Below are 11,248 nucleotides of genomic sequence, written 5' to 3'. Positions count from 1 at the left end.
AATTAGAGAGAGAGAGAGAGATAGAATTAGAGAGAGAGATAGAATTAGAGAGAGAGATAGAATTAGAGAGAGAGATAGAATTAGAGAGAGAGATAGAATTAGAGAGAGAGATAGAATTAGAGAGAGAGAGAGAGATAGAATTAGAGAGAGAGAGAGAGATAGAATTAGAGAGAGAGAGAGAGATAGAATTAGAGAGAGAGAGAGAGATAGAATTAGAGAGAGAGAGAGAGATAGAATTAGAGAGAGAGAGAGAGATAGAATTAGAGAGAGAGAGAGAGATAGAATTAGAGAGAGAGAGAACGAATTAGAGAGAGAGAGAACGAATTAGAGAGAGAGAGAACGAATTAGAGAGAGAGAGAGAGAATTAGAGAGAGAGAGAGAGAATTAGAGAGAGAGAGATAGAATTAGAGAGAGAGAGAGATAGAATTAGAGAGAGAGAGATAGAATTAGAGAGAGAGAGAGATAGAATTAGAGAGAGAGAGAGATAGAATTAGAGAGAGAGAGAGATAGAATTAGAGAGAGAGAGAGATAGAATTAGAGAGAGAGAGAGATAGAATTAGAGAGAGAGAGAGATAGAATTAGAGAGAGAGAGAGATAGAATTAGAGAGAGAGAGAGATAGAATTAGAGAGAGAGAGAGATAGAATTAGAGAGAGAGAGAGATAGAATTAGAGAGAGAGAGAGATAGAATTAGAGAGAGAGAGAGATAGAATTAGAGAGAGAGAGAGATAGAATTAGAGAGAGAGAGAGATAGAATTAGAGAGAGAGAGAGATAGAATTAGAGAGAGAGAGAGATAGAATTAGAGAGAGAGAGAGATAGAATTAGAGAGAGAGAGAGATAGAATTAGAGAGAGAGAGAGATAGAATTAGAGAGAGAGAGAGATAGAATTAGAGAGAGAGAGAGATAGAATTAGAGAGAGAGAGAGATAGAATTAGAGAGAGAGAGAGATAGAATTAGAGAGAGAGAATAGAATTAGAATTAGAGAGAGAGAGAGATAGAATTAGAGAGAGAGAGAGATAGAATTAGAGAGAGAGAGAGATAGAATTAGAGAGAGAGAGAGATAGAATTAGAGAGAGAGAGAGATAGAATTAGAGAGAGAGAGAGATAGAATTAGAGAGAGAGAGATAGAATTAGAGAGAGAGAGATAGAATTAGAGAGAGAGAGATAGAATTAGAGAGAGAGAGATAGAATTAGAGAGAGAGAGATAGAATTAGAGAGAGAGAGATAGAATTAGAGAGAGAGAGATAGAATTAGAGAGAGAGAGATAGAATTAGAGAGAGAGAGATAGAATTAGAGAGAGAGAGATAGAATTAGAGAGAGAGAGATAGAATTAGAGAGAGAGAGATAGAATTAGAGAGAGAGAGATAGAATTAGAGAGAGAGAGATAGAATTAGAGAGAGAGAGATAGAATTAGAGAGAGAGAGATAGAATTAGAGAGAGAGAGATAGAATTAGAGAGAGAGAGATAGAATTAGAGAGAGAGAGATAGAATTAGAGAGAGAGAGATAGAATTAGAGAGAGAGAGATAGAATTAGAGAGAGAGAGATAGAATTAGAGAGAGAGAGATAGAATTAGAGAGAGAGAGATAGAATTAGAGAGAGAGAGATAGAATTAGAGAGAGAGAGATAGAATTAGAGAGAGAGATAGAATTAGAGAGAGAGAGATAGAATTAGAGAGAGAGAGATAGAATTAGAGAGAGAGAGATAGAATTAGAGAGAGAGAGATAGAATTAGAGAGAGAGAGATAGAATTAGAGAGAGAGAGAGATAGAATTAGAGAGAGAGAGAGATAGAATTAGAGAGAGAGAGAGATAGAATTAGAGAGAGAGAGAGATAGAATTAGAGAGAGAGAGAGATAGAATTAGAGAGAGAGAGAGAGATAGAATTAGAGAGAGAGAGAGATAGAATTAGAGAGAGAGAGAGAGATAGAATTAGAGAGAGAGAGAGAGATAGAATTAGAGAGAGAGAGAGAGATAGAATTAGAGAGAGAGAGAGAGATAGAATTAGAGAGAGAGAGAGAGATAGAATTAGAGAGAGAGAGAGAGATAGAATTAGAGAGAGAGAGAGAGAGAGATAGAGAGAGAGATAGAATTAGAGAGAGAGAGAGAGATAGAATTAGAGAGAGAGAGAGAGATAGAATTAGAGAGAGAGAGAGAGATAGAATTAGAGAGAGAGAGAGAGATAGAATTAGAGAGAGAGAGAGAGAGAGAGAGAGAGATAGAATTAGAGAGAGAGAGAGAGAGATAGAATTAGAGAGAGAGAGAGAGATAGAATTAGAGAGAGAGAGAGAGAGATAGAATTAGAGAGAGAGAGAGAGAGAATTAGAGAGAGAGAGAGAGAGAATTAGAGAGAGAGAGAGATAGAATTAGAGAGAGAGAGATAGAATTAGAGAGAGAGAGAGATAGAATTAGAGAGAGAGAGAGATATAGAATTAGAGAGAGAGAGATATAGAATTAGAGAGAGAGAGAGATAGAATTAGAGTGAGAGAGAGAGAGAATTAGAGTGAGAGAGAGAGAGAGAATTAGAGTGAGAGAGAGAGAGAATGAGAGAGAGAGAGAATGAGAGAGAGAGAGAATTAGAGAGAGAGAGAATTAGAGAGAGAGAGAGAGAGAGAGAGAGAGAGAGAGAGAATGAACGCTTTTCACTTCCTCTCGCGTCGTAGCGTAGCGGCAAGTTCGCAGGTTTTCTTCTTTTTCACGTGTTCGCCACACGGGTTCAACCGAACTGCCTACTATCTTTTTTCTTTTACACCTCCAAACACCCGAGCAACGCCGGGCATCCCCGCTAGTTCCATATAAAACAAACACGACTCGACACTGAATGTTATTAGTTGTATGTCGGAACGTTTTATTATATATTGGGACTTTCTGCCAGTAGATAGAGATTATGTTAACTAGTACAAATTTTTCGCAAGGGTCACATGCCATGTTAAACTGGCGGTAAACGGAAATAGACACCCCTGCAGCTAGCATGATTGAGGCGGGTTCAAAGGTTAGCGCCCCCCATCCCCCCGACAAAACGCTCTAGAAATCCAGAAATGCTGAATGATATGATAGAGATGAAGTCACGTGTTCAGAGGACAGAACAGCTTCTTAGTCAGGCTCGGGAAACGAATGAGGTAACATGCGTCTGAAAATTATAGAGAGAATCCAAATGAATGTCATCCCAATGTTTGCCGTCTTGTATTTCAATACCTAAGTAAGTAAAAAAAAAAAAAAAAAAAGAAAAAGAAAATAGATTAGTCTCCTCCTATAAACAACCCTTCTCTAAATAAAACCTTTGAAAAACCAACACGTGTCCATTGTGTTTCCATGCACGAGTTAAGCAATAACCATTAGTCGAGGCAACCACATAAGAAACGGCCAGTCATGAACGACAAAAAAGCTAAAAACATTAACGCATGAATATTAAAAAAAAAAAAATGACTTATTGATCATTTCTTGATAGATAACTACGCGTTTGTGTGAAATGTTTGTTCATATTGTTGAACGCTTGAAAATGTTAGTTTGAACTGGATACTGTCCCTCATGAGAAAAAGTGAAGTCTTATTTCTTTTTGTCGTGACGCTTGCGAAGAGGTCTAATAAAGGGAGATAACTATTACAATCGTGACTTTGAATTTGAAAGTTGTTTATACAGGCGTTCAAATCGGCTCTAATGAAAATACTTCTGTATTGAATTGACAGTTTAAAGGCAAAGTATTATGGTTCATTTGTACCCTTGATCCGAGGGAAAACATCCTTTTTTACCAAATGCGCACCTGCCGTATCAAAACACCGAAATGTTATAGTTTTTTTTTTTTTACGGACACACGCACGCATTTTTCATATGGTCAACTTTGATTCACGGAGTAGTTGTATGACAGAATCCAATAGCAGATTGGAGACGATCACACGTAGATATTAGAAGGAAAAGAAATTTGATTAGTTGCATCGCAAGAAGAGTATCATGATAGATGATAAGACATTATTCGTTTTTTCCAGGGGCAGATAACTACATTCAATTATAAGGAGCTTGTTCAACACAAAATGGTGGATAAACTACAATTTAGTTATTCATTTTTTAAACTGTAATAGGTTTTTATTTATAATTGAATTAAAACGAACATAATTTTCGGTGCTTGAAAAAATTAGTAAAGAGATCGCTTAAAAAGTGGAAGTACCTAACAACCGAATTATTTCTCTTCATTATCTGTACCACAGTTGAACAAAATCTGGAAGGATAAGTATCGGTATAAACTGTGTTTAAATGGTAAGTATTTGTACGAGGAGTGTTCAATAAATAACGCTCCTGGCTCACTTCTAATTGTCTGAACTAGCTGGAATTTTTCATGTGCAATGATTTATATTTCTATGAGTTTAGTGACAAATTGCAACTCTGAACTAACTGTGGTTTCTGAATTATAGGAGCTTGAACACAGTCAGGTATGAAACGCACCCTTTGTAGAGGATCAACATGGGTGGAGGAAAAAGAGAAACCGAGAGACGGATAGAGAGAGATAGAAGTTTTAATAGGAATAGATTAAAATTTGGCCCAGGCAACGCTGGACATCCCTGCTGGTCTATTATATGAAAGCAAGTTTTTATTTTATTTTTCCTAAATCAGCCTTGACAGCCGTGTTTTAAAATCTTTCCATTTCTTCTTTTTACGGACATTTTATCTTTCTTTTAATATTATTTGAACTCATTCCCCCTTTTTTTACTTGCACCCATTTGTGAATTATTCCACGGAGTTCTGCCTTTTGGATTACTTTGAACCATCTTCCATTAACGCGATTCTTTTATATTTTACATGTGGGAATGGAAATTTAATCAACTTCTTTGGATTTTACCGTTATTGGATATTTTACATGAATGGATGGTCTGGGGAAGGGTAAAATATCCTTTTTCTTCCCTCTACTTCACTTTTTTTTTTTTTTAACCATCTATGACTTATTTGTAGTTTCATTAAATACTTTTGCAAGCAAAATCCGATTCCGCACTTTGCTAATCCCTATCCTCTAATGAGAAGGAAAGTATTTCTTCGAAACTCCGCGGATTAAGGATTATCCACTTATTTTCTGCTTCCTTTTTAAAATTAAATGTTTTAACTCTTTTTTTCAAAGTGTTTTTAACAGGTTTTATTAACTAATTGTTCTATATATATATATATATATATATATATATATATATATATATATATATATATGAGTGAAGAACAAAAATTGACTGATGATTGAGTTAATTTTAGAATAGCAAAGCCAATGTCAAAATGACCCAGACAAGATGATGGACGACAAATATCGAAAAATTTGCTAAAAACATTAATTCATTCACCTTCAACTGAACACTTTTCTGCAGAGAGGGGTCACTTTTTTCGCCAATATTTTCGAAAGTCTCTCCCTCTTTTCGATTGACTAGCCTTAATTTAAATGCCCTCTACTTCCGGCAAAAAGCTTGCGTTATTTTTTTTTTCACGGTCTTTTACTCCTTCGCGGTACGGGTTCGTACCTGTCTGCCTACTACCCCCCCCCACCGCCTTTTTCTTTTATTTTATTTGTTCAACAGCTCCAAACACCCGGGCAACGCCAGGCACCCAGCATATAAGAGAAAAGAAAAGAAATTAAAACTGAATACAAATTTGCAATTAAATTTATTATTCGACAGAATACTCCCGAAAACAATTTTGAAAGCCCTTATTTCGCAGAGTTTCAAAGAATGCCGTTTTTGCCATTCTTCAAACAAGCAGGAATGTGATTCCCAGTTTCTTTTTGTTCTTTTCCGTTTTTTTTCACACATTTATTCACACGTTTCTTAACAGACATGAACATTTTGCAATTCATGACCATCATGAATTGCAGTTTTATCTAATGCTCCAACTAACAAATTCTAGCTTTGCTACAATTATAATCTGCTAATTTTTTTTTTGTCCGCTGATAATAGCAAGAATAGCATTCTTTGAAACTCCACGGGATAAGGACTTTGAAAATTGTTTGCAGGAGTGTTCTGTCGAATAATACATTTAATTGTAAATTTCAAATTACAGTTTTAATTTCTTTTCTCTTATAATAAGCTCTACTCTCTATTGTGTTTGTATTTAGCTTTTTTATTTGGTTGAAGTTAATATATCAATATATAAATACTGGTATTTATATTAGATTGAAGTTTACCATTGCGTGTATCAGGTAAACACCGCATTCAATTTGCCTATATATATATATATATATATATATATATATATATATATATATATATATTAGAGAGAAGGCGGTTAATAGATAGCGACAGGAGTCGGTAGATAGAGACAGGGGATATTGAATTATTTAAGACTGAAGCAATTTATTTTAAAAGTTCGGACTCTAAAACAACTTCTCCACAAATTAAATCATTCATAATTTGACAAATTTTAATTACTTGAACGTATCCTAACCGTTTTAAGGTTAATTTTCTAGTTAAATTTGTTAAAAAAATATATAAATTTTACTTTATCATTTTTTTTTAACTTTCAAATATCTAAAAATCTATTAAATAAAATTATTTTAAACAAATTTAATTTAGAATTTAAGAATATTTTTCACTTTAGTTGTAAATGCAAATATATTTCTTTACTTTTTAATAATCTAGAGGTTATAGCCATTTTGTGAAGATGCTTCCAACAATTGATTGCAGTTCGAATCACTTACTTGATTGATCGCCGGACGAGGAAACTAAAATATAGACAAAACACACATTTATATGTTTGTTCGTTTTTTTTTAAGCGTTAAAATCAAAACGCTGAGAAACGCCTGCACAAAAATACAATTACAAAAAAAAAAAAAAAAAAAAAAAAAAAAAAAAAAAAAAAAAACTGTCAGAAACTTACGTATACAATCACTCAAATATGGAGAGAAAAAAAATCGTTAATAAGAAAAATGCACAATTTCGACAAATGCATTCCAGTATTTACAAACACGCGCAAATACGTTTCAGTTCTTTTTCCGGACACAAATACATTCCTGGTTTGGGCAGACGCGCACAAATACATTTTGGCTTTTTTTTTTTGGGGGGGGGGGGGCGCACAAATACATTTCGTTCTTTTTTTTGTTTTGTTTTGAAACGCACACAAATACATTTCGGCTTCTTTTTTTTTTAGACGTGCATAAATGCATTAAAATTTTTTTTTTTTTTTTTATTATTTTTTTTTTACATAGGCATCACCACTTATCAAGGCCCAGAGGCCACTCGAAGATAAGGGGTAAAGAGTGTACAGTCGGCTTTTTTCTTTTTTTGAGACGCGCACAAATATATTTCGGTTTTTTTTTTTTTTTTTTTTTTTTTTTTTTTTTGGAGACGCGCACAAATACATAAGAGTTTTTGTAGAAATCTATAAATACATTTCGATTTTTACAAAAACCCAAACGAAATAGTATTTTAAAAGTAAAGCATCGCATAGAATAGATTAGTTTACCAATACTCCTTTTCCAAATTAAGAATAGTTTTGAAAAGTACTGCTAATTGGAGCCAAACTTTATTTTTTTTTTTAAATTAACTTTTTGTGCTTTTCGTGCTCCCAGACGATTTGTTAGCATTTGAAAGACATCAATTATGGTTTATAGTCGAGATTATCTGCTCTTTTGTTTGTTTCCGGTTTCTGCTGTCCATTTGGTTGGATAATTAGACATGGTCAAGCTGACAAGAAAGCAATTCTTAACAAGGGGAAAAGAAGGGAACCTTGGTAATCGTGAAGAAAGAGAGAGCCTGTTTCCTCCGTTCGACTATAGGTGGCGTTACTGTCTGTCCACCCAGTTACGGAAGTACAAAATGTATATAATGCCACCCTTGAAATAAAAATAAATGTTTTTGTTATATTTTAATTTTAAACATGTTTCTTTTTTTTGTGTGTAAACATATTTAAGTTTTATTTTTTTGCAAACATATTTAAGTTTTATTTTTCCAAACATTTACGTTTTGATGCTTGTTTATTTTTAAACATTTACGTTTTTTTTTTGCAAGCATAAACTAAATGTTTTTGCTATATTTTTCTTTTAAACATATTTATGGGTACAACCGTTTTTCCGCGAGTATTTTTTACGTTCTTATAATAATAATAAAAAAATCAACGTTTTTTCTTTTATCTTTTTTATGGACCCCCCCTTTTTTCTTAATTTTTCTGCACTTATTTTACCTTTTCCGCAAGTATTTATATATATATATATATATATATATATATATATATATATATTTGAAAAAGGATATTGTAAAACCTGAATCTTACTTGAAACTACTATTAAAAAATAGCGCGGTACCAATAAGTGCATAAGCAAACTTTTCAAAAAGAAAAATATTTCAAAAATATTTAGTTTATGCTTGCAAAAAAAAAAAAAAAAAAAAAAAAAAAACCCCGTAAATGTTTTAAAATAAACAAGCAACAACACGTAAATGTTTGGAAAAATAAAACTTAAATATGCTTGCAAAAACAAACAAAAAAAACGTAAATATGTTTGAAAAAACGTAAATATGTTTGAAAAAACAAAAAACAAAACTTAAATATGTTTGCACAAAAAAAAAAAAAAAACCATGTTTAAAATTAAAATATAACAAAAACATTTATTTTTATTTCAAGGGGGGCATTATATACATTTTGTGCTTCCGTAACTGGGTGGACAGACAGTAACGCCACCTATAGTCAAACGGAGGAAACAGGCTCTCTCTTTCTTCACGATTACCACTTTAATTAAACTTTCACGTTATATAAGAGGAAGATAATCATTAAAAAAAATGGACCATATTTTGTTCGTCACAGAGTTCCGATTGCGGTGTAGAAATCGGATGTCAAAAAGCAGAATCTTGACTAGACCCTTATTTTGCATATGTGGCTAGAATTAACGGTATTTGTTTTGAATAACGAAAATAAAAAAAATAGAATTTCAATTAAAAGCAATGTTATCTACTTAGTTGTCATAGCGGAATTAATAAGATATTACTGCATTATTACATAAAACACGTACTTTCACGATCTATTGATCCACCATTATTATTTTTTAAATGTAACTAACAAAGGTTAAGCAACTCAGTTTGGAATCTTTATTATTTAAGTAAAACTTGCAATTTCTTCAGAATCAATTTTCAGTAATAATTTTCTACTTCATTTTTCGCAATTTTTTTGGGATATGTTACTGATTTCGACATAACATTGGTTTTAATTGAAATCCAATTTTCGATATTATTCTGAACAAGCACCCCAAATTAAAAAAAAAAATCGTCGCTCGGCACTATTTTCAAGCCATTATATGACATGCTAAAATAGTGAAAAATTATAAAGTCATATTGGATTTTTTTTTTAATATGGCCGATATAAATTGTGCATGACGAAAGATAAATAACTTTGTAATAAGCCACGAAGGAAATAACCCACGCCTCTTACGATATTGATCAAAATTAAAGAAAAAGGACGTTGATTACTTCCTTTGTGTCATAATAAACATATTGATCTTACCCCTATTCCCACATTTACTTCAGCCGTATGGGTTTTTTTGTTGTGTTTTGTTTGTTTTTGTTGTTTTGTTTGTTTGTTTGTTTGTTTTCGGCATTGCATGTGCGCAGTTCAAATTGCTATTAGTTTTCTTCAATAAGTTTCTTTGAAATGTTACCAAGCGGGATTTCTTTTAGATTTTTCTTAACGACACATGCGGTTGCAATTAACATTAAGAAGGATTGCATGTTCCAATATAATATGAAAGCTTGGTGCTTGCTCACACTGGTGGTCTTTTAAATAAACGCATTTCAGGTGAAAACATAACGTACTCATGCGTCATGTCGTAATTAGTGTAAATTCTAAAACTATGAAAAATGATCCATTATATGACGTGTTAGAAGAAAAAAAAAAAAAAATAAAAATAAATAAATAAAAAATAAAAAATAAATAAAAATAAAAAATAAAATAAATAACAGCCACAATTACATTTCCAGACATCGTGTTTAAAAATGGAGAATCCTTAATTTCAGTCGAGGGTTATCTCCCTTATTCGTCATACTGAATTAGTCACACAATTCTTCCACCTTAAAACATCCGATAAAACTTGACAATTCGATAAATTTTATTTTTACTTGTAATTATTTTTCTACTGGATTGTTTTCCATAATTTTGAGCATTTATACTAATTTCGAAATGGCACGCATATATGTAATGTTTTCACCTGAAATGTGTTGGTTTAAGAGATCACCAGCACAAATTAAAAAAAAAATCAATATCGAATTATTAATTCACAAATTCAAAGTAAGGGGTTTGTTTTACGTCAAATGCACAAATAAAGAGTATGGTACACAAGTATTTTTTTTTTTTTTTTTTTTTTTTAGTTTTCGTACACGGTGTTTAATTTCTTCAAGACCATTCCGCTTTTTGCAGAAATACAGAAATGCACAAGAAATTATATTTCATGTCAAATGCAAAGAAAAAAAAATAAAATAAGAAATTAACTTAAAAAGCGAACATAAATAAACAGTAAACAACTTAAGATTTTTTTTTAAATCTCTCCAAGTGTTGTTAAACCCATTCAGTTTTGGTCAAAACACCAAAATGCAAAGAGTATTAGTACGGAAACCTAAGTAGCTGATAATTTACAAATACCCTCTGATCAATATTAGACCACTTGGGGGGGAAAAATGCATTATTGCCGAAATACAGACTAGAGTTCGTGAAAATTAGGCTTCCGGATTACGCCGCGAGGGCCATATTCCTGAAATTGTATTTAAAGCATTAAATGCCAAAAAATGAATCTTTGAAATAAACCACATCTTTGTATAATAAAATTACTTTTTCTGTGGTTAATTTTAAAGTTCGCCGCCTGTAAAATAAATATATAAATAAAAAAAAAAAAAATAAAGCAACAACACCCTATATAAATGATTTAACGGGGAGTTAATTTATAAATATACGCAACACAAAATGGCGGCTTCACTTTGTCTGAATTTCAGGATGCATAATAAATTACCAGTTAATTGCCCCCCCCACACACACACACCCAATGGTGTTGTATCGGCTAGTGCTACAAACCACAAATGTATAAAAATATTGTAAAATTTTAATTTGAAGTTCGCTCCCCTCCTCGTCCCCCCAAAAAACAATAATAAAAAAAAACCGTATGCATGCATAATTCTGATGTATAGTCTATTATTACTTCGTGTGTGTGTGTGTGTGTGAGAGAGTTCCTTCCTCATAGGTTTCGAAACAGCTGAGCCTATCTTTTGCAAATTTCACACGAAGGTAATTTATGTAGCTGGCAGTGTTCTTAGATAT

The 11,248-nt window shown here is 32.5% G+C and overlaps 1 protein-coding gene across 1 annotated transcript in view; it reads right to left on the bottom strand.

The window, feature by feature from the left end:
* Window positions 1–11,248, bottom strand: part of LOC145268427 (uncharacterized) — a 346,335-nt gene that overhangs the window by 78,369 nt on the left and 256,718 nt on the right. Inside the window, exon 7 of the mRNA XM_080123988.1 lies at window positions 6,657–6,680. Coding sequence (XP_079980114.1) covers window positions 6,657–6,680 — 24 coding nt within the window. The remainder of the gene's footprint in view (window positions 1–6,656; window positions 6,681–11,248) is intronic.

Source organism: Euprymna scolopes, chromosome 43 (assembly GCF_053919585.1).
Source record: "Euprymna scolopes isolate OS-2025 chromosome 43, ASM5391958v1, whole genome shotgun sequence".
NCBI lineage: Eukaryota > Metazoa > Mollusca > Cephalopoda > Sepiida > Sepiolidae > Euprymna > Euprymna scolopes.
Note: the sequence above shows the minus strand (reverse complement) of the source record. Positions and strands in the feature narration are given on the sequence as shown.